This window comes from Balaenoptera ricei, chromosome 1 (assembly GCF_028023285.1).
Source record: "Balaenoptera ricei isolate mBalRic1 chromosome 1, mBalRic1.hap2, whole genome shotgun sequence".
NCBI classification, from domain to species: Eukaryota; Metazoa; Chordata; class Mammalia; order Artiodactyla; family Balaenopteridae; genus Balaenoptera; species Balaenoptera ricei.
Window position 1 is genome coordinate 36,434,844 of NC_082639.1, and position 23,454 is coordinate 36,458,297.

General features: G+C 54.3%; 1 protein-coding gene across 10 annotated transcripts in view; it reads right to left on the reverse strand.

Moving 5' to 3' along the window:
• The window catches only part of ERI3 (ERI1 exoribonuclease family member 3), a 130,925-nt gene that overhangs the window by 9,857 nt on the left and 97,614 nt on the right, over positions 1–23,454 (reverse strand). For 9 of the 10 annotated variants that reach the window (XM_059921174.1, XM_059921135.1, XM_059921125.1 and 6 more), the window contains one exon: positions 15,371–15,470. The exons of the other annotated variant lie outside the window; for it this stretch is intronic. In XM_059921174.1, the coding sequence (XP_059777157.1) occupies positions 15,371–15,470 (100 nt within the window). The remainder of the gene's footprint in view (positions 1–15,370; positions 15,471–23,454) is intronic. 10 annotated transcript variants of the gene reach the window in all.

The following is a 23,454-nucleotide window of genomic DNA, read 5'->3' on the forward strand; positions in this document are numbered from 1 at the left end:
GAGGGGAGTTAGCCTGTGAAGAACATGCTGAAGATAAAAGAACAGAACAATGGAAAAAAATCTGGGTCCTTGATGACATTGCTGAGATGCTGAATTAACCAACCCTAGGATCACCTTACCTCTTCTGTGAGGGAATAAACCCTCTTATTATTTAAGATTTAAATTGGGTTTTCTTTTTCTTGTAGCCAAAAGCTTACTAACATACAGAATGTAAAGGCAGGAAAGAGAATGACCAAACAAATGAAGGGAGGCAAAGGGCAATGAGGACACTATTTCAGGCTAGGAAGCTGGTAACCCTTGTTATGCTCTCTTAAAACATTTGCTCAGGGCTTCCCGGGTGGCGCAGTGGTTAAGAATCCGCCTGCCAATGCAGGGGACACGGGTTTGAGCCCTGGACCGGGAAGACCCCACATGCCGCGGAGCAACTAAGCCCATGCGCCACAACTACTGAGCCCGCGTGCCACAACTACTGAAGCCTGCGTGCCTAGAGCCCGTGCTCCGCAACAAGAGAAGCCACCGCACTGAGAAGCCTGTGCACCGCAACGAAGAGTAGCCCCCGCTCACCGCAACTAGAGAAAGCCTGCAAGCAGCAACAAAGACCCAAAGCAGCCAAAAATAAATAAATTTATAAAACAAACAAACAAACAAAAAAACCATTTGCTCAAATTGTCTCCTGCTGTATCTCAGGACATAGGCCATGTTACCATAAAGGCTAAAAGAGTCAAGCTTAGGTGGGAACCCAGGTGAAAACAGAGGGAAGAAAATACAACTTTACTGAGAAAGGATTTTATGTCTCTGACTTGCAATTTAAGTTGACTTTTTCAAAGTCCCATGGCAACACAAAATCACAAGACTCAAGGCTTCTTTCTCCCCTGCCCTTCTGAGCATGTCGTTTCCAATTTCCAGGTTATCTTATGGTCCAAAATGGCTGCTGAAGCTCCAATTATCACATCCACATTTTAGGAAAGAGGAAGAAGGAAAAAGCAAGAATAATGTACTTTCCAGCTAAGTCATTTCCCTTTCAGTACTGTTCCTGGAGGACCCACACACTTTTCCTTTTATCTCACTAGCCAGAACTCAGAGACATAACCATATCCAGCTGTATGAGAAACTAAAAAAAAAAGTAGTCTTTTAACTGGGTACACCCTGCTGCCCCTAATTATCCAGGGGCTCTATTTAGTGAGAAAGAAGGTCAATGGCTATTGGGTACATACCAAGCAGTTTCTGTCCTAGCAACATAACTGATACACCTCGCTTTGGAGCTTGGATTCCATGGTCCACCATCTTAGTCCTTTCTTGCCAATCGTCTCAACTCTCTTGCTCCTCTTTTCTCCCATCACCCTTGCCTGGAAAAACCCAAACTCTGCCTTCTCCATGCTTACACCTGAGCTGAGTGTGACTAGAGAAAACTGAAACCTTACAGATTCACGCAACTCATAAAATCACAGTCATCAACCTCAACTGGGTGTATAAAACCGCCCCATTTCCTATGTGCCTGATCAGTGCGCATGCTCTCTCTCCCTTTCTCCCTAGTTCAATTTCCAACTTTCTCTACTTTCCACAACTCTCAAACTCCCTACCCCCAACATCGCCCTGACCCTCTCAGCCACACAACCTCATCTCCTACTTCACAGGAAACACAGAAGCCACACCCCTGCACCTGTGCCAGTCCTCGCCTTTCATCCTGATAAAAAAGAGGAACTGTCCTGATGTCACTTCTGAAGCCCATCCCCCCACTCCACCTGGTTTCTGGAGTCTAACTCGACTGCCTTTTCAGGGGTCTTACTTTGTGAGTAACCCCCTTTCTCTCTGATATAGCTTCAGTTGCTTTTTCTGCACTGGTTCCTTCATGAAAACATGTAAATATATTAAATCTCTCTCATCTTTAAAAACAAGCTCCCTTTAATTCCTTTTCCCTTTTCCCATGTGGCTAAGACCCAATCTTTCCTCCCTTTCGTAGCCAAAGGTCTCATTTCCTCCTCTCCCACCCTGCAATCTGATTTCCCCCAGCAGCGCCTTACCAAACTGCTTTCTCTAACAATCCTTATGGCCTCATGGGGCTGAAGTCCAATGGAAGCTTTTCAGGTTTAGATCAACCCAGTGGACTGACTCATGCCTTGAAACTCTTCCCTCGGTTTCAGTGACACCACCTTTTCTCCACTACCCTCCTCCAGCTCCCCTGTCCGTGCCTGCCTTTTCTCCTGACTACCCCCTAAGAGGTGGGTGTTGCTCAGAGTGGTCGTTGGCCTTCTTCCCTTTTTACTCTCTGCACTCTCCCTGGGCAAACTTATCCACCCCTAAGCTTTATTTACCATATATTTCCCCATAGTTTCTAAACCTGTATTCCTACTACCACCACCCTGGTCCAGGGCACCACCCTCCCTCATCCAGGTGACGTTAGTGCCCCTGCCAATCTCCTCTATAGCGTCCTTCTAAGCCACAAATCTGGTCATTTCACTGCCTGTCTTAAACCCCTTCAATGATCCTGGAACTGAAAAAGGACATCAGTAGAAATGCTGGTGAAACTGAAGTAAGGCCTTTCGTTTAGTTAACAGTGAAGTAATACCAATGTTAATGGCCTGGTGGTGATAGTTGTACTATGATTGGGTAAGATGTTAACACTAGGGAAAGCTGGGTAAGAAAGGCTTCTGCAAAAGTAAAATGAGTTCCAAGTAAAAAGTTTAAGAGTTAATAATTAAAACGACAACCATCACCACCACTTCCAACGGTGCCTCACTGCTCTCAGGATAGCATCCAAACTTCTACATTAAGTTCTGGGGATCTGCCCAGGTGTCCCCCTCTGGCCTCATCCTTCCCACTCTCCTGTTGGACCACGGAGTTCTGGCGCTCCTCCCTCACGTGTTTTTTCATGGGCTCTTCCTTCTGCCTGGGAAGCTCCTCCCCCACTGCTCAGCTGGAGCGCCCCCTCGTCTATCCTGAGGGATGGAGGCGTGCTGTGGTTTCCTGAGGTGCCTTACCTGCGCCCCCATGCAGGCGTTAGGAACCCCTTCTGTGTGTTCCCACAGCACCCATGTTCCTCCATGTGACTGCCTCTGTCACTCCCTGCTGGACCACAAACCCTTTGGGGGCACTAAGTTTACCTCAACAGAGGCCCTCGGTAAATATGTATTAAGTGTAGGGAAGGAAGGACTGGAGGAAAAGAAAGAGCGAAGGGTGGAGGGACAAATCACAGGTGAGCCTACTCCAGCCATGACATCTGCCACCTGAAGCCCAGACAGGCCCAGGCCCTGAAAATCAGTCACGGTCCTTCCTCGGATTCCAACGTGCCGGCGGCTTCGGCCCCTTCCCCACCTCCATCCTTCTTAGTACCTTCATTTCCTCAGGACCTGCTGTGCCGGGAGACTGGCTGGGACCTGAGCTCTCAAGTGACCTGGCCAGCCTGTCCTGAACCAAGACATCTGGGGGCGCTGGGGCTCCGTACTCCCCGCCAATGATGCCCTGGAGAAGGGCCTGGCGATGCCTGGGGACTCTGGGAGGGGGGGCTGCCCTCCCTAAGCCCAGTCCCACCTGGTAAATATTTCATCCTCAAGCTGCTCAGCTAATCCCTATTAATTTCAATACTGATGCCTTGCCTGGCTCAGCTCCCAATGCATTATTTATCCCCTTTGTTTGTTTGTCGCTAACAGGTGGGCCCCAGCGGAGGCGCTGACTGGGGACAAGCCCACTCCATCACAGTGTGGCTGTGAATTAATCATGAGGACTAATGGGAACCACCTCAGCTCCAGGCACTTCCCTAGCCCCCTCCCCCTGCCCTGACACCCAGGGGTGGGCCGGGCCATCTCAGCTCAATTTAACTCAATTCAGAACAACACATTTTACTCACCATCTACCCACAAGAGTCAGACACTATGTTATGCTTTGGGGATACAAGCTGAACAAAACAGACATAAATTCCTGCCCTCAGGGAACTTACAATCTAGTGGGGGAGAGAGGCACTAAACAACCTCTTAATGAGGACTGTGACGGGATGCTCCAAAGGCGCAGTGCACAGAGGAGGGGCGCTGACCAAGGCTACGAGTCAGGGAAGCTTCCCTGAAAAGCAAACTGAGCTGTGCTCTGCAGGAGGAGCGGGACTTGATTAGGCCAAGGGTGGGAATGGGGGCTCCCAAGGAAAATAAAGCCACGTGGGAAGGCCCTGAGGTGATCGAAGGCATGGCAGGTTCCAGAGAATGAGGGAGGGCATTGTGCTGCCGCGCACGGGGCACGAGGAGAGAGGCTTGAGAAGGGAGCGCTCTTCTCCCTGAATGACCAGCATCTGTCCTGGCGGATTAGCACAGAGTCCTCCTGAACACCCGGACACAAGCACACACTCACACCACCTCTGCCGACTTGAGCAGCATCTGATGGCCTGACCTTGCACCTGCGACACCGGAGAGGCGGTCAAGATTATGAACCTTCAACTGCACAGATCAGGAAACTCAGGCAAGTGTCTGGCCTGGAGGCTTCTGAGGGGGCCAGTGTGGGCCTTAGCACCCTGAAGCTTAGGTGTGCCCGTGGCAGGCCAGGGCTGGGGACACCGACCGGCCTCGGCCACAATGCTCACATCACCCCCCAGGAAGGAACCTGCCTCACCTCTGAAAACCCAGCACTGGACGGGGCACCCACGAGACGCCAGCAAACACCTGCTGAGTGAATGACCGCACAAGAGCGAATCTCTCTCTGGGGAGATCCTTCCCCAGAGATCTAAACAGACGGAACGAGCTAACCTGTACGCAGGATGTTACAGTACTTTCATAGTAAGCCTCACAGTACGCCTGAGAGGTGGGAGCCATCATCAGCCCCATTTTAAAGAGGAAGAAACAGAGGCCCTGGACGGTGAATGACTTACCCAGGACCACACAACCTGAAGTGATGGGCCGTAACCAGGATGAGGTCAGCCTGGCTCCAGGCTCCTGGCTCCCGCATATCCATAGATCTAACCCCTCTGTGGGGGCATTTCCCCAGGGATCTCCCTTGGTGACTCCAGGGACCCTAGTTCTTGAAGACAATCCTAGAAGGCACCTTGTTTATGAACCAAGTGTAGCTCTGCCAGGGCAGAGACCTCATTGTGCGCATGATCAGGGGTGTGTAATTCTATTCAAAGTGGCCACTTTGAAAATCCATGTGTCTCCAGGCTCTCCGTCCATCATGGTGTCAAGTCCTGGAGCAGAGGCATCCGTCAGCGCCTCCCAACGCCATGGGCTGTGTGCCCGCAGCCTGATCCCGCCCATGCGCCTGTCCTTGGCTTGGGGCTGCTCTGGCAGCACTAACCCCGCCCTGTGAGAAGGCTCAGGCTAGCCTGCTTGCTTGGCCCAGCCTTACCCCTGCCTTCAGGCTAGCCTGACTGCCGGGCCCCACCCCTGCCCCAAATGCCTCCTCTGCCCTACCGGGTCTCTGTTCTCTTGGAGCTGGGCAGCCAGCGTGGAGGCAGCCTCGATAACTCGCTAACGTGCTGCCCATGCTGTTCTTAAAAATTTATGACTGTGCAACATGAAAAATCCGGCTGAGGAGCCGTCATTAGCGGCGCTGCCTCCCTCCCCCACCAGGGCCGCCCTCGTAAATTGAGATTTATGGCTGCAGCAGGCGGGGCGGGGGCGCGTGCAGACGGCGAGGATGCTGTGGCGGAGACAGGCAGAGGCCGACGAGGCCGCGATGGGGCCGGGGGCTCCCCCCTGCGGCAGCTACGGTTCATCGCAGTCTGCGGAGATACCTACCGAGAGTAACGTCTGGCCTGGGGTGCCAGCCTAGCGTGGATGCTGATTCCGTTTAGCAGTCGGACTGCAGGGGGAGGAGCCAGTCCTATGCCAATCACTGGCTCCTTGAGGTGTAGGGCCAGATCCTGAAGTCCAGGGGCAAGCGAGCAAGGGCCTTTTAGTAGGATGACTTGGGGAGGGGGAAGGTTGGACCTAGGGAGGAAGGATCATCCTTGCTGGGGTCACAGGGCCTGGGCCCCCCAGAGCCAGCTTCTCCAACCAGAAGCATCTAGCTTGGGCTGTGACTGTGGTATCCCAACCAGAGAATTGAAGGGGAGGGAGGGAGGAAGGAGGATGCCAGGACCCTTCCCTTCCCTCTCCTTTCTCTGGTAAGAAGGGCCAGTGGAGAGGATGTTAAAGGCAGGAGGGCAAGGACTGGATCAGTCACAGAGCCTCCCCTGACAGAGGCCAGGCTGGGGCTGAAGAGGGGAGGAGGTGAGCCCATGAGCCTGCTGCCCACCCACCCCCCGCAGGCCCTCCCGATTACCTCCCCTCTGCCTCCCCCCTGCTCACTTAGCCCTGTCAGCCAGGCCATTATGAAATTGGGGTTTCATTTACAGACTAATTAAACATTACAGCTTGTTCACAATTACAACGCGGGGATGAGGGAGTAACTAATTACGGAAGAAATGAGCTAACATTTATCTCTGCTCCCACCCTCCCTCTACCCACTGCCCCCCCCCCCCAATCTGGCTTCCTCCCACTCTCTGGTCAGTACCAGCTCTCAAGGCTTATTACCTAGGATGGGGGACTGGAAGGGTACCCACCCACCGTAGACACCAGGTTGGGCTGCGGTTCCCAGCTACCCCAGGGGAGGGGCTTAGCTCCCAGAGCCCTGCCACAGAGACAGTCAGGGCTTTTGTGCAAGACCCTGTGGGTGTAAGGACCCTGTGATGGTACGTGTGGCCCTCATATGGGGGGTGGGGACCTGCCCTGGTGTATGACTGTGACAGCACTGTGGAGCCATGCGGCTCTATGTATCTTTATCTTGTGGGGCAAGGTTCTGGTGTGACTGCTGCAGACAAAGATTGTGTGACGGGGTATGAGCATGAATGATCCATGCCCTAACCCCCAACCCCCAGGGCAGAGTAGGAAAGAACCAGGCAGCTGCAGGAGGTGATGGTCTAAGCGGGCCTGGGATGTGGCCCCGGCAGCCCCAGGACCAAATCCCCACTGGGCAACCTTATTCACTCCCTCAGAAGCAAGAGAGGCAGCAGGGTTACCCTGCCCTAGGGCTCATCTCGTCCCTGTCCTCGGGCTGGCCTTGGCTTCTGGCCAGATGCCCCCTCGGGGCCCAAGGAGCCTCCTGGGGGCCTGGGGTGCCCCCTGTGGGCAGGAGTCCTGGGGTCTGGCTGGCCTGCTGCAGAGTTTAATAATAGTAACAGTGAGAGTAAGCGTTTCCATCCCTCCTGCCTTTGGGCAGAAGAAGAAAGGAAAGAGGAGGGAGAGGAGGGAGTGGAGGGAGCGGGCTGAAGGGAGGCTTTGAGGCCTCAGAACTCACATCAAACGGCCGGATCTGGGCCTAATTGTCTGACCCCTGCCCCTGCCTTCAATCAGCTCTGCGGCTCCCTGCCCGCCCCTCGCCTAACTAGCAGCCATGTTCTCCTCATTAGGACAAGCTCCCCTTGCACACATGTCCCCGGACATGTCCCCAGCACTCCCAGCTCCCAACCCTGCCTGGTGGGAGGGTACAGCGGGGACCCAGTTTTGGCGGGGCTCCTGGGACAGCTATTCCCTCAGCCACAGCTGGCTGGCCTGAGCGGCTCAGCACCTCTCCCTGAGCTGCAGGGTCCTGGATGCCACGTGCTGTGACATATCCCTGGGCTGGCTCAGCCGCTGGGTGCATTCTGTCCTCTGTGTCCTTCTTGCTACAGCCCAACTTTCTCAGACACACAGCTCCTGAGGGCAAGATGCATTTGAATCCTGTCCCCTTCGGGCTGGTTCAGCTGTTTCTGCCCGGTAGGGGGTCTGGTCTGGGTCAGGGTCTGTGTTCAGAGGTTAGGAGCTGAAGGAACTTGTCTGCCTACTGTGCAAGGGTGGTTCCCTTAAACAGATCCAGGCATGGCGATGTGTGAGTGTCTGCGGCTGGTGGCATGGCAGTGAGGCAGGAGAGCTTGGTGGTTAAGAGCTCTGACCCTAGAGAGATGTGTGTTTAAATTCTAGCTCTCCTGCTTCCTTGCCCTGCTGCCTTGGGTGCATGACAACCTTCTTGAGCCTCAGTTTCCTTATATACAGTAGAGGTGACAGCCCCAATCTCACAGGGTTTGGGAATTCAATGAGATTACAGACATAAAGTCCTCTGTAGTACATCTGGCACTCAGCAAATCTTGTGGAAGGATACAGGTGTGGATGGCGGATTCAGACCAGACCAAACAAACAAATTCCTTTCTCCACAGGCCACAGGCCTCGCTTTGTCCAGCTGGGTCAATAGTGTCAAGGACAGAAGGAGCTGTGAAGAAGGGTCCAGAGCCCTGCAGAAAAAAAGAGCAGCTCCCAGGGGACCCAGCTGATACCAGGGGCAGAAGCACCAATGCTGGAACCAAAACTTGGGGGCAGGAATGTCACACAGCAGTTTCAGGTGGGAGGGGCAGGGGCCCAGCTTAAGGACTGTCAGGTGGCTTGAGGTCAGATGAGGTAGGTTAGTAAGGCTGGTCCGTGAGGTATGGATCGTCCCTTGAGTACTGTGGGCTTGGAAGGAGGGGCTGTTGTGAACACCACTGGAGTGGAGGCTGACTGGACTGCTCTAGGTGTTAATTCTCAGGGTACCAGACCTGTACAGGATCGGGGGAAGCGCTGGCCTGGTCTGGGCCCTGACATTGTCTCTCACCTTAAACCAGTGGTAATGACTTGCAAATATTGATGAAAACACGAACTACAGAGACTGTGTTTTTCGGGGAGTGAAGGTGGGGAGAGGGGATAAGGAGGAAAATAAACTGAAATGAAGTCCAGTTATCTCCCATCTGTGGCTGCTCCTAATCCCCCAGCCCAAAGGAATCCAATGCAGCCCCTTATCTGCCCTGTCAATCACTCCATCACCGCCCAGTGCTTGGTGGGCACCGCACGCCCTCGCACACACTCAAGCACATGCTCACACATGCACACACACGCACACACTCACTCCGACTCTTGCTCCAACACTCCTGCCCACCCCCAGCCCATTACTCCTCTGAGCAGGAGCAGCCAGCACGCAGGTCCTGCCAGATGGATGCAATTTGCATAATATCAGCAGCGGAGGCTGCAAGATCACCAGGGGTCAGGGCGCTGACATCCCCGCACAGTCTATCTGCAAGTGCTAATTTGGCCAGCATTGATCTGTCTTTCTGATTTCTTTGTCATTTACGTCTGCGATGGTTTGACAGGAGATACAGAGAGAGACAAGGGGAGGCCAAGCCAGGCCTGGGGCTAGGAAGGTAGGGAAACAAAGATTGTACTTCCCAGTGCATCTCACACACACAGACATACACCAGAACCTCCTCCATCTACCTGTCACTACACTCATCCATCCGTCCATCCATTTTTCCATCTGTGGTTGCTCCTGAAGACTAGAGCCTGGTATCTGGCAAGGACCAGTTCCTCAGATGTCCTTGGACTCCAAGGGTGCCAGCTCAGGGGGGAAGGCGTGAGCAGCCCTGAGCACTAATGCAGGCAGGCCAGTGGAGGCCCTGTCAATGCCTGGAGACTTATCCCTCCTTGTGGCTGGCCATCCCCTGGCTCCTCACTTTCTCTGGGACACACTAGAAAGAACTGGATGGGGCGGAGAGGCGGGAGGTGGTGTAGGGGAGTGGTAGTGCTGGGGAAACAAGCACACTCCAGCTGTCTCTGACGCCTCCTCATAAGGCAGCTGTGCTGACTCCTCCCCTCCCAGCCCTGAAGATGGCCAAAGCAGGGGGGAGGGGGCGAGGCACCCCTCTGCCTCTCTGGGACAGGGCTATCATGTCTGCAGAAGCCTCATATCAACTCTTCACCACCCTCAGGTCACCCAAAGCCCAGACTGGGCTCTGACTGATTCTAAAGGCCCCTAGCTCAGCCAGGAAGCCCAAGATCAGATCGGGTCTACATCCTACCTGCTGGACCCTTGGCCAGAGTCCCCACATTCTCCCCTGCCTTGGGAGGAGGGTTCACCACAGGGATGGGGACGCTGCCTGGGCAGGAGATGTCATGGGGGAGGGGAGGGGAGGAGAAGATGGGAATTCTGGGAAGGAAGAGCCCACTGCAGAGAGGTGGGCATGGTCACTCTGTCAAGGGAGGCAGAGGGGCTTAAGCCTTCCAAGGGTGCCCCCCAGTGGCTCTGTCTTCGCCCCACCTCTTTCCCTCGCCACGGCAGCAGGAGCAGGTGATCAGAAGGAACTCCCTGCTGGGCAAGAGGGGGGCTGGCATTTGGTGTGTGCTAATCCCTGGCCGAGGTCTTCAGAGGGACCGGGGAACTTCAAGGAGGGAAAGGCAGAGCTGTACTGCAGACGAGCTCATTAGCCAGCACCCCACCCCCCCACGAGGAGGAGGGCGGGCAGCCCAGGGAGCGCGGCAGCGGAGGCGGCAGAGAAAAGGCTGTCACTGTCCTTTCTTCCTTTTGGTACAAGCATCTCCCTGAACCAACGATTCTCCTGCAGTGACACCTCTCACGGGCGCTAATGAGATCCATGTCACAGAGCTAATGTGCTCTGACTGGACTCTGATAGACACCCCACTCCTTCAGGGGAGCCCACAGGCCAGCACTGCCCCCCAGGGCCAAGCCCCACCTGCCACCTGCCGGCCCGCTCTCTTGCCAAACTGTGCTGGGCAGCAAGCTCCTGAGAGAGCCCACCCGGTGTCGGGCCATCCCGTCTCACCTGGAGCCTTTGGGGCCCCCAGTCCCTGAGCAGAGAGGGTAAGCAACCAGGGCAGGACCACCTAGCTGGGCACCAGGGAAGGTTCCGACTGTTCTCCCCGCCTGTGACACCAGCAGTCTGTGGGGCCTCTGTGTCCCAACAACAGGGGAAATCTGACATTTCCTGTGCAGACTTCCAAAAAGAAGGAAGGGAAGGAGGCCCAGGCCCCGCCCTTAGAGAGGTCAAGTACGTAGGGCCTGATCATTACGTATAACTGGGGTCCAGGGATGTATTCTGTGCGCTCACAGTGGGAGGGCCAGGCAAGATCCCCAGAGGAGGGGGCCCCTGGAATATGGGCAGGATTTTCCTGGGCCACGAGGTGGAGAGCAAACAGAAATCACAGTGCAGAACTAACTGTCGGGGTCAGGAGGAGGCTGGAAGCCAAGTGTTAGGGCCCTGGCTCCAAGGGCGACTGTAGCAGGGTGAAGGGTGGAGATGCCCCCGCCCCTTTCTTCCTCAGGTGCTGCTACCGAAGATTGTCAAGACCTGTGTGTTTTACACAACACTGAGGGAAATGCAGAACGTGAGCTTGTTTTCTTCCTCACCATCTCTGCTGGCAGCACAAAGCCCAAGACCAAAAAGGTGCTCCTAGTTCAGCACGGTGGTGAGAACACAGGCTTTGTGATCAGGTGGACCTGGGTTTGAATCCTGGCTCCTGTGTGACCTCAAGCAAGTCACTGAACTAAGCCTGAGCCTCCCAATCTGTAAAATGGGAACGATAATGCCTGCCTTCATGAGAATGTGAAAATTAAATTAGCGCCCCCAGGTAATGTGAGTGCCGTGCTGACCACTTGCTGAAATGAAAGAAGGCCCACTCAGCAGTCCCCTCTGGAGGCTGCCCTGCCTCAGAAGCCGCCCGAGCCAAGAGCGTTGACGGAGCCCGCTGACCCAGCCAGTCAGCAGTCCTACAAACGTGCAGTCCCCTCACCTACAACCTGCTCCATGCCACCCTGCTCACCAGGCTCCCAAGGGCAAATCCGCCCCCCCAGGAGGAGGCGTCCCTCCCTGACCACGAGCCCACTCGGACAGCCCCCGAGCCCCCTCTCTGCCTGGAGCTCCATCCCTGAACCCTACTTCTTCCTCAGTCCCCAGGGCCAAGCCCTCACCCCATCCTGGCGACCGTACCTGTGAGCTGGGTGGGGGCAGGGCCCTGTGGCTGTCATCTCCCAACGCACGTTCAGCACCTGCCACAGCTCCTGACACACAGTAGATGCAAAGCAGACGTCCACCACCTCCCTCCCCATGGCCACTGCCGGCCCTGAACTAACCACCACCTCTCCCGCATGCCTTTATTACACACACACACCCCCCACGCCCGTGGCCTCCCCTTCTGTGATTTCTCCTCACTAGTCCTCCCTATACAAACTCTCAGATGGCGCTGACTGGAACCCAACTCTGACCAGGTCGCTCCTCTACCCAAACACCCTGCGGCTCCCACTCAAACAGCTCAGCCGGGCGCACCGATCCCAGCGGGCCCCTCCCTTCCACAGCCTAGGCCCCTGCCCTGCCCGGCAGCCCACGCCTCCAGCACGCCTGCCCCCTTACTCTGTCAGCGCCTCCTCCACCCCAATGCTCAGCAGGAGTCCCCGCCAGGTAGGCCCCACAGGCTTCCCCTGCCACACATACCTTAGAAGGAGACTCAGAAGATCCCTCCAGGGCCCAGGGTCCTCGGTGATCTGCACACCCCACCACTGCCCCCCACGGCATTGTGGGAGAAGCCAGCAGCTCCTGGAGAGGGCCAGGCTGTGGGGTCCGCAGAGCCCTTCCCCAGCGTCACCAGTGCCGCCTCACCTCCCAGCAAGATACATACCACTCCCCACTTCGGGCTGGCAGCTCCTCACACAGTTAATTAGCACCATGTCACTGAGGACCAGCCTGAGTGGCCAGTGACAGGAGCTGACCCCTGACCCCAGGGCTGGGAAACAGTCCACATCAAACTCTTACAGCGCGACCCTTTTAGCACGCACAGTAACTCGGGGCACCGCCAGCTGAAGCTCATTAAAGCTGTCTCTTTGGCGCGAGGGCCATTAACCTCACCGCTCAAAACCCGCACCTCCCCTCCCCGCCTCTCCCAGCCCAATTAATGCCCTGCATCCCCCCCACTTCCTTCCAAGCACCCTCACCCACACCTCAGAGCCAGCCAGGAGCTGGCAGGGCAGCCCTCTTCATTCACAGATACAAGGACCAAGTGCCAGGAGCCCCCAGTGCCCTGGGGAGACCCTGGCATGGGCAGAGCGACAGAGGAGGCAGCTCCTTGAGCAGCCACTGTGTGCTCAGACCGCACAGGCCCTTCACACAGGGGACCTCGCTGAGCTTTCCCAACAGCCCGGAGAGGCAGGTAGCATTGGCCCTTGTCTAAGGTCACGGGGCCTGAACTGCTTCTGGCTCCAAAGCCCTGACTTCATTGTCACTCGTAGCCTTGGGCTGTCCCCTGGGGCCCACCCAGATGGAAAAACCTTCTTCTCTGAAGAAAGAGGGAATACTTCAGGGGTCCCACCCCAGAGTCAACATGGGTGAACCAACAAGAATGACATCACTGAGTCCCAGGAGGCAGCAGAAAGTGGGAACAAGGAACCCCTTCCTCTCACAAACACCCCCAGGACAGATACACAGAAGCAGGGCACCCAACTCAAGGCTGCGTGGGGTGCATTAACGCAGTCCTGCCAGCCCCTCCCACCAGGCAGACTCAGTTTCTGGCAGCTCCTCCTTCCCTGGGCCAATGCAAGTCTTCTCAGTGGCCTTGGTTCTCTGGTCCCTCCCTTTCCCGTCACACTTGCACTGATTCATCCACTCACTCACTCACTAACTGTCCATTCATCTACCATAGCATTTGTTGAGCACCTACTTAGAACTAGTGTGTACAGCACCAACTGCCTCACTGATTCTGGATCAGAGCTCTGATCCTGTCCTTATCTCACTCACGAACTTCCTGTCTCCTCAGAACCTCACAAAAAGCCACACCCTCTAACCTGGCATTCAAGGCTGGCTTATTCCCTATTTATTTTCTAGCCGTTTGCTAACCCAAATGTCCCACTCCAGTCACGGCAAACTACTTGCAGACGTCCAAAATTATCCTCTCAGCATGTCAGGCTTCCTCCTGCCCTTGGGCTTTTGTACACACAGTTTCCCCAAAGTGGAAAACCCTTCCTCCATCTGCCTGCCTAGCAAACTCCTATTCATCCTTCAGGGATCCCCTGACTCAAGTCTCATCTTCTCTAGGAAACTTTCTGCTGACCTCCAAGGCCTATCAGCTTGCTAGGTTTGGGGTCTCCTCTAGGCTGTACAAAATAACTCCTGTGGGAGGGAACAGCAGTGGTTGTGGGGTACTCCCAATTCCCCAGGCCCGTTGACCACTTTCTCTTTCCCCCTGGACCCCAGGAGAGCCTTGGGGGCCAATAAGAATGATATGGGGCATCCCTGAAGTCAGTGAAATGTAAATGAAGAAGTAGAAGCCACTTGGCAACTGAGGACAGGGGAAACCTCCCCTGGGGCAGCCCAGGAGTTTCTATCACCACCCTGAGTACCCTGGGTGGCAACTGCCCAGTTCAGTCTCTGTCTCCTCCCAGGATGTGAGCTCCCTGAGGACAGGAACATCCACTCAGCATGCCCAGCTCTACTAGGCACCTGTGATGTCCGCAGACAGGATTAGGGGCCAGTCTGTAGCAGGTGACTGGACCCTTTCGGTGTTACCTTGCCAGTCCCCTCCCCCTCATACCTCCCCAAAGGTACACAGGTTATGATAATGTCGTAGCACCACCCAGGGACACCCCTGCTCCTCCCCACTTGGAACAAAGCCTATGCCTGTCAAGTACTCTGCTTGAAAGCATTTGTATGCACATGTGTGCAGATGCACACACAAAATAAGATACACAGAAATGAACAAACACACTTTCTGATGGATACACATACAGGCTGATGGTTGCTTCCATACACGGACAGGTGCCCCCAGGAAAATGTATATAGATACACTGTTACACATACACACATACACGCATCCCTCAAAAAAGATACACATACAGGGACACATATAAACCCCTAGACAAACACAGAGACATGCAGCTGAAGGTGCCATTCACACACACATACACTCACAGACACATATCCACAATGATATATAAGAAGCTAGCAGAGCCTCCAATGCCTAGAACCAGCCCCCTCCCATGCAGGAATCCCCCTGAGGGTGCACCCCCATCTGGTACCCCAAGTGGCCCCTCCCAACCCAGGCACCGCTCAATGGAGGCTGCTGCTCCTACGGGGGAGTTCAATACCCTGTGGACAGAGCCATCGGTCAGAAGGACCCTGACTAATTAAAAGCTGGTGAGGTTTAAATAATTCATCTCCTTAACTCCCATTGATCGCCCAGTTTAGTGGCCACAGACTTGAAACAATATTAAACAGCCTTCTCTAGCTCCACGGGGGTTGGGTAAGCTGACATGTGCCCACCCCTCTGAGGACATCACCCATCAGAGATGCAGCCAAGGGCAGGATCCCTTGGCCTGAATCCAAGGCCACCTGTGACCCACCCAAAGCCCAGACCCCAGCCTCCTCTTGAATATTGTTTTGAGAGATCCTTTCCAATGGTCAGATTCCACTACTCCCCTCACTCCACCCCCATTCCCTGCTCCCCCCAGCCAGGGGGAGCACCTGGCTGGAGCATTGAATGAGCCATGGAACCCCTCTGTGTGCCAGGGGACTGGGGCATGTGGGCAGGGGATGGACCGAGTTGCCAGAGGGATATGTGGAGGGACTGACCAATGCCGCTGTGGGGCCGGCCTATGTGTTGCAGGCTGAGGCCCTTGTTCATGTCTAGAAGTCCATTCTTGGGCCAGCAGCCCATGGCGAAGCTGTAAGCCTGGAAGACAGGAGGCAAGAGTGGTTACCAGAGGCCCTGACCCCTGACCCAATCCCATCACTCACCAACACCCCCAGCCCCCCATGTCTTCCCAGCAAGGGCTTACTCTCATCATGCCACTTCATGAGAGTCCCCTTGCTGGGTCCCCTTTCCACCAGGGCCCCCTCCAGAAAACCCCTTCCTTCTCCACAGCTCCCTTTCTCCTGGGCGTCTCCCCATCAGAGGCCCCCGGCTCCCATGGGGTGCCCCTCACCAGGCTCCTTTCTACAGCTCCCATTTACTAAGATTCTCCTGATCAGGACCCCTCCTCTCATAGGGCATCCGCTTCACCCCACGCCCCCCCTTTCCAGAGTCCCCGGCCCTCTGCTGGGCCCCCTCCCCACAGCATTACTGGTCACAAAGACTGCTGTCGGAAGGGACTTGGAGACCAATATATCCAGACTTCACTCCACAGACAGGAAAACTGAAGCCAGAGACCAGGGCGCCAACTACCTGCCTGTGGTCAAGTTGCTTTTGACCTGGAGGCAGGCCAGACTGCGGAGCTGTGCCACATGGGGGCTCAGCTGAGGAGGGGTAAGCTCACCTGGCTGACTCAGGCAGCTGTGAGGGGAGCATGTGAAGTGTGTGTGTGTGTGTGTGTGTGTGTGTGTGTGTGTGTGGTGGGGAGCAGATCTCGCTGAAGGTCAAGTGCTCACTTATGCATATTCAAAGCGGCCACCCATCGATCTGTACTTAATTGTTTTCCTGGGGTTGGGGAAGGAAGTGCTGGGGGTATCGATCTGCTCAGGCCCCCAGCACTCCATTGTCCCCCTCTGTCCCCTGGCCGCCACCCACCTCCATGGTGGGGGGGCGGGGCACACGTCAGGCCAGGGACAGCACCTTCTCTTACATCCCTTACAGGCTCCATGACCAGATGTCACAGATGAGGAAACTGAGGCCAAGAAGAGACTTATAAGGGTTAGAATGTTATTAAGTGGCCCAACAGGGATTTAATTCCTGTTCAGCCTGCTAGCAAGTCCCAGGCTTCTACCAGTGGGCTTGCGAGGCTAGTTGACTCTTCAAACATTGCCCATCTCCTCACCTTAGAAGTCCCCAAACACCAGGCTGTCCTCCCAGGGGCAGGAAGGTGACAGCGTGTGGGACAGTGGTCAGTGGGAATGAAGCTTGGGTGAGTTTCCAGAAGCTGGATGGTGAGTCCACTGGTGAAACTAAGGTGACTGCTAGCCATGGTCAGGTAGGCACTGCAGAGCCCCCACCCACCACTGGGCCCAGGAGGTCCCCATCCCACTATAGACTGCCTCCCAGTGGAAGAGTGCCCAGCACGGGGTCAAAAACGGAGGACAGGAGGCTGGACACACAGGCTGTGCCAGGACCGAGGGGCTGGGCAGAGGTCTAGTACCCTTCCTTCCCAGCTGCAGGAACCAAAGCCTCAGCCCCTTGGGCACTGGGAGGCTAGGAGCCAGTGTACTTCAACCTCAGCCCCCTCCAAAGCCACTTTCCTTGACCACAGAGGTACCAGCCACAGCCCAACTTCCCAGCGAACCCTCCCACCCTTCCCCAGGCCACAGCTGTACCCACAAATCGGGGGCTGAGCGTGAGGCTCAAGGACAGGGGAGAGGACGCTGGCTTGGAGCCAGGGCAGAGCTGGGACACAGGCAGCAAGGAGAACAGCCAGTGGGCGGTGCACAGCTGGAGGAGCTGCTGAGCATGGTCAGGGCCGCGGCTGGAGCGCAGTGGGCCAGAGAGCAGTGGCGGGCTGGCTTTCAAGTACTTTAAAATCACTTACAAAGGGCGGATTAAACGATCAGAAATTCCATTTAATAGGACAAATAAAGAAATAACAATCTACTCTATCAGCCTGGAGAAGGTGAGCTGGATGGGTTTTTTTCCCCCTCTAAAAAGGAAAAAGGGAAGGAAGGGGGAAAAAAAGAAGGATAATGTGTGTTTACTCAAGCAAAGAAAAAAATATTTAAGTGATGTCGGGGAGAAGATTGCAGTAACTAGTGAAGAATAACATCGTCTACTTTGCTGTCAAATCACACCCGAATTTCAGTAATAGATTCTCGGCTGACACTCAATTCAATTCGAAGGTGATCCTGCTTTATCCCAGCCCATCAAATATTAAACACTTGCATTAGCAGGTGCTGCCGCTTCCCGGCTTAAAGCGGCGGGCGGGCGGCAGGGCTGCGGAGGCCCCTCTGCTCCGCTTGCGGGCTTGGGGACAGGGCAGCTCAGCGTTATCTGCACGTCGTCCTGAGTCTTATCGCAGCTAAGCGGGAAGACCACTTCAGATAACATTAGGCGCTTGCCCCGATGCGTCACCATGATTAGATTATTATTATAATTATGACTCCCCAAGATCTTCTGCAGACGGGGATGTGCGGAAGCGGGGTGGAGGGCAGCAGAGACCAGGAGGGCCAGACTGGGCCTGGCTGGTCCAGGGCAAGCGGGGACCCACGGGGGGAAAACAGGGGTACGAGGCAAGGCGGCAGCCCGGTCCCGCCTGATGAATGCCTTTCAGGAAGGGCAGTCTAGCTTGTCAGAGCCGAGGCGAGATGAATTGGCGTCTCCACCACGGCCGCGGGTGTCATGCCGCAGTTTCGTATTCCCAGATAAGGCGTGATAACCAATTGCTGCCGTGACATGGCCTCATCCAGCACTTCCTCAGGGGGGCATGGGCGGGGGGAGGGGAAGGCACGTGCACATGGGTCTGCCAAGCTCCTAATAAGAGGGATTTAATTTTTACAAATGCTGCTTCCAGCGGGGCCTTCACATACCAGCCAAAGTCCAAAATGATATTAAAAACGGTTAATTAAAACTGCTCTCCTTCAGCCTGGGCTCTCCCCCTGCTGCCCCTGCTGAGAACCCTGGCATATCTCCTCCAGGTACTGCCATGCACCTCTGCAGAGCTGAACCTTCAGACGTGACCACCTGCCTCGTGGAACCCCCCCTAGGCACAGTACCAGGGCACAGCCCCACAAGCTCCCCTCAACTCCTGCTATCCCGGGTACCCCTCAGGCACAGCCAGCAGAGAGCCACCCAGAGAACACAGGGTCCTGTCACAATTTGTGCTCCTATCAATGTGTGGTCTGCATCTTGCACCTGCTGCCCCTGTGAGCCCGTACCCACATGCCCACCACCCACAGCACTCCATTCTAAAGTCCCTCCCCTACTCCCCCCAACCCCAGATATATACACCATCGAGCACGAGTACACACACCCACCAAACTCTCCCTCAGGTGACTCAGCCCATCCTTCCATTCCCTACTCCCTTCAGGCATCCTCCCTAAGAGATTACATCCATCTGTGAATCTTAGCAGAGCCTTCCCAGGAGTCCAGCTCAGGGCAAGGTGATGTGGGCTATATCTCAGAGATTCTGGCTGAGAAGTCAAGGCTGGGACCAGAGAACCATCAGAGCAGGAGAACTGGGGAGGCTGTCCCCTGTGGGTTGCCCACAAGCACAATGGAGAAAGACAGGCCCATGAGGGGTTGGAGATGGCTAGGAGAGCTTCCTGGAGGAAGTGGTACTGGAGGCACCAGGAAGAAGACACAGCAAGGACAAAGGAGAATAACAGGAGCAAGCTTGATGAGAACAGGCAAAGGCTGGGGTGTGGCTGGGGCAGCCAACGTGGGTGGAAGGAGAAAATATCTTGAGGGCTGCCTCCCAGCTCTGTGCAACACTGGCCGCTGTCATCAGTCAAGGGGCCCTAATATTGTCTACCCCCTTTCTCCCACCTACTTCCTATCCCCACTCCCTCCCTCTCTTCTGCCAGCCTTTGGGGTGTGGGGTAAGGGACCCAAAAGCTTTCTGACCCTGATCAGTGCTGGGCAGAAATTTAAGAGCCAAAGCCTGTGCCTGGGCCCCTTTCCCATTCTGGTTCCAAATTCTCTGGGTGCCACTTCTCTAGCTGCACCTTTCCCAGCTACCAGGGCCCAACCTGCCCACCTGTGGCTTCCTGGCCAGAGGGTGGGGCAGGTGGAAGGATGACAGAGGAGTCCTATCCAGGGCAGGTAGAGTCGGGGTGAAAGATGCTGGGCCTCCCAAACCACCCACCCCAGCCCTGTGCCAGGCAGGCACACACACTTTCCTTCCCCTGGGCTGCTGTAATTTCCATGCGCAGGGAAGCAGGTGCCGAGCTGTTCCCGGCTGGCTCTCCCCTCTCGCGGCTCTGCCCGCCTTGGCTGCTGCCCCATTAGCTTAGTGGCCAGCCATCTGCGACGGGCCCGCCGCGCAGCCCTGCTGTAGGCGCAGCGGGTGGCCCCCTGTGTAACAGGGAGCTTTGCCATTAGCGCCTTTAATATTCTGACACCTCAGCACAGCCTGCTATTACATGCAAACGCTGATCGCCCTGTGAAATTACATTGCTGGGTCCGCGAAATGGAATCGTGTATAATCAGCCTCCTCCATGCACTGTCAGTCCCATCACAAACACTGCGCCCGGCGGCTTACGGGGGCTTAGCAGCTGCGACAAGTGTATTGGGTTTAATAGATGAAGTAGCCCTCATCGGCAGCAGCATCAGATCCTTCAAAGAGGAAAGAAGAGGCATCGACAGCTGCTAGGGTGTCTCTGCCCACCCATTTGCTACCTTACCAGGGCCCTGAGAGTTGGGTGGACACAGAGTGGGCAGGGCAGTGGCTGGGTCTAGAACCCAGCTCAGACCGCAAAGAGAAGCACAAACTGCTCTGCAACTTCCAGAAAACCCAGAGCCTGCAAGCTGGCAGCAGCACATCTGACCCATCCATCCTCCCCACGAGGTTACCCTGTGGGCCTAAGGCTGAAGGGCCATTTCCCAAGAGGAGGAACCAAATCAAATCACCTGCCTTTCCCATAAACACCCAACAGGCAAAGATATAGAGGTGATACTCTGGAGGATGGGGGGAGAGAGAGTCTGACAGACATAACTACTACCTAACCTTTTCTTTAACTGGCCAACACATCTATAGTTGGTGAACCAAGTACCAAGGCAATAAGTATACATGAGGATGGCGTACCCAGCAGCCCAGGCCTCATAGAAAGGCAGTGTGTTCAGGCTCAGGCACTGGTTCCCAATTCTGCCAATTATTAGCACCATAACTTTGGATGAGTTATTAAACCTCTCTGAGCCTCAACTTCCTGTACTATAAGATGGGATGATAGTTCTTTCTCCCCGGTATACCTGAGGTCACTCAGGAACACCCACTCCCACTGCCACCTCCAAATATTCTTGGTGCCATCACCCAAAATGCAGATTGCCTTTGAGAATGCTGGTCCCTCTCCCTTTTCCAGGTTCAGCTTAACACCGATCACGGCAGACTGTATTTTCCAGTGACTGTCATAACATTATCTTCCATCTCACACATGCTTTTCTTGCAATATGACTCTGATAAACCCGCCATCAAGAGGGGGAGTCTAGGACTTCCCTAGTGACACAGTGGTTAAGAATCCGCCTGCCAATGCAGGGGACACGGGTTCGAGCCCTGGTCTGGGAAGATCCCACATGCCGCGGAGCAACTAAGCCCGTGCGCCACACTACTGAGCCTGCGCTCTAGAGCCCACGAGCCACAACTACTGAGCCCATGTGCCACAACTACTGAAGCCCGTGCTCCACAACAAGAGAAGCCACCGCAATGAGAAGCCCACGCACCGCAATGAAGAGTAGCCCCCGCTCGCCGCAACTAGAGAAAGCCTGCGCACAGCAACAAAGACCCAACACAACCAAAAATAAACAATAAATAAATTAATTAATTTTTAAAAAAATCATTAGAAAAGGGGGGGAGTCTATACCTCTCCCTTTGAAATGGGGTGGGCTTTTTTTTTTTTTTTTTTTTTTTTTTACTATTTCAACCAAAACTGTAATGCAGAAGTAATGCGATGTGATTTCAAGGCTATTTCAGAAATGCTGAGGAAGCTTCCTCCTCACTCGCTGGAACATTTTCCCTGGAACCCTGAGCTGCTTGTAAGTGGTAAGACTGCTCCAAGGCAGCCATGCTGTGAGGAAGCCCAAACTAGTCCACAAGGAGAGACCACATGAAGAAGCCATGAGACTAGGTGAAGAAAGAGAGATGCCCAGCCAGCCCCCAGCTGCTCCACCCACACACTGTGCCAGCTCCGGTCACTGACCACAAATACATGAGAGAACCTGGGCCAGAACTACCTAACTGAGCCTTTCCTGAATTCCTGACTCATAGAAACCACGAGAGATAATAAAACAGCTGTCGTTGTTTTAAGTCACTAAGTTTTGGGTGATTAGTTATGCAGCAGTTCTGGAAAACTAATGCCTACTCACTTCTGGATACACTGTGTCAATACTTTCAACTTCCTCTTTCTGGCTGCTTCTAGACAATTCTTCCTCTCTCTCTGGAACCTCATTCCAAATCATCATCACTCTGGGTAACTTCAGTATCTACAGGATAAACCCACTCATGCATCTAGCCTCTTGATTTCTCAGCTCCCTGTGCTCTAATGACCTTCTCCTCTACCAATTTCAGCCATCTGTCCCTGGGGCCACACCCTGGGCCTTATTACCCAGCACTGCTCTCCCTCTGGAATCATACAATGACAGATTCCACTCTGATCGCAGCCTCTGTCCTTCCAGCTTTTGAACCCTCTCTCCCTCTACTCTTGCTTTTTTTCCTCGTCTGTCAATCCCCTTCTAGCCCTTTTCTACCAAACCTAGACCTCTTGAATCTATGACTTCAACCAGCCCAATCTTCAACTTCCCTGCCCATTTATCCTAGTATATCTTCCCTAAGAAACCCCAACATGACTCTGTTTCACCACACATGCACTTGAGCTCAGTGATGCTGGAAAGAAGTCACTGTTCTGTATAGAAAGTGGCCACTATAGATCCAAGATCACTATCTTAGCAACCCTCAATGGTATCCAACCACCCTACTCCCCTCCTACTTTCACAAAGAAAATAAAAGCTGCTAGGCAGAACTCTTCCAACTGCATGCCCTTCATATACAAATGCATCTGTATCCTTCCCCACCTGCTCGTGCACCAATGCTGTTCTAATGGAAAAGACACCTCACTTCCAGTCTAAGGGCAAGCCCACACTTGTGCTGTACATCTCACTCTTTTTCCACCTCCTCAGGCCCTGTTTCATCTAGTATCCCCTTTCTTTCTAAATTCTGAACCTCCCCATTTCTGCTGGCTCCTTTCCGTTAGCATTCAAGCGTATGCTTGAATCTCTATCATCTTTACATAACTTTTTGTGTCTTAGTTTCCTTTTTGTAAAATGGGGGTAAAAACAGTTCCTACCCCATAGAGTTGATGTGAATGAGTTATTGCATGCACAGTGCTTAAAACGATGCCTGGCTCTTTGAAAGTTATGTAAGTATTAGATAATTATTTTGAAAGTCTTCCATTCATTCCACATCCTCATCCAGCTACTGCCTGTTCTCCTGTTAACAACCAAACTTCTCAAGGCTGTCTCCACTCACCTCCCCAACAGCCCTTAACCCCTGCAGTCTGGTTGCCAGCCTTATCATGTCACTTAGCTCCAGTGAAGGTCAACAGTCCTCACCATGCTGCCCACGTCTATGGACAGTTTCAGGCTCTTGCTGCCTTTGCCACCCTGCAGCCTGCTTCACATCTTTGAAATCCTTCTCCTTTGATTTTTCTCAACACCCTACTCTTTGAGTTTTCCCCTCTCTCTGACATCTTCCTCACAGTCTCCTGTAGAGCCTCATTCATCTGGTCATGTGTGGGCTTATGCATGTCCCCTTCCTGTTTCTGTCTGTGCTCTACCACTCTCCCTGGGTGATTTCTTAAACTCCCTGGTCTTCAACCTCTCCAACTTGCAAATTGGTATTTTTTGCCACTACTTGAGTGTCAAACATATATAGTCTGTTGCCTACCGGGCACTTCCACCTGGATTCCACTCAGGCACTTCATTCTCAGTAGGTTTAAAACCAATTTCAACATCTCCTCTCCAAAGTGCTCCTTCTCCTGGGCTCCCAAGTCCCAGTGAAAACCCTTACCACCTACCTGGTCTACCA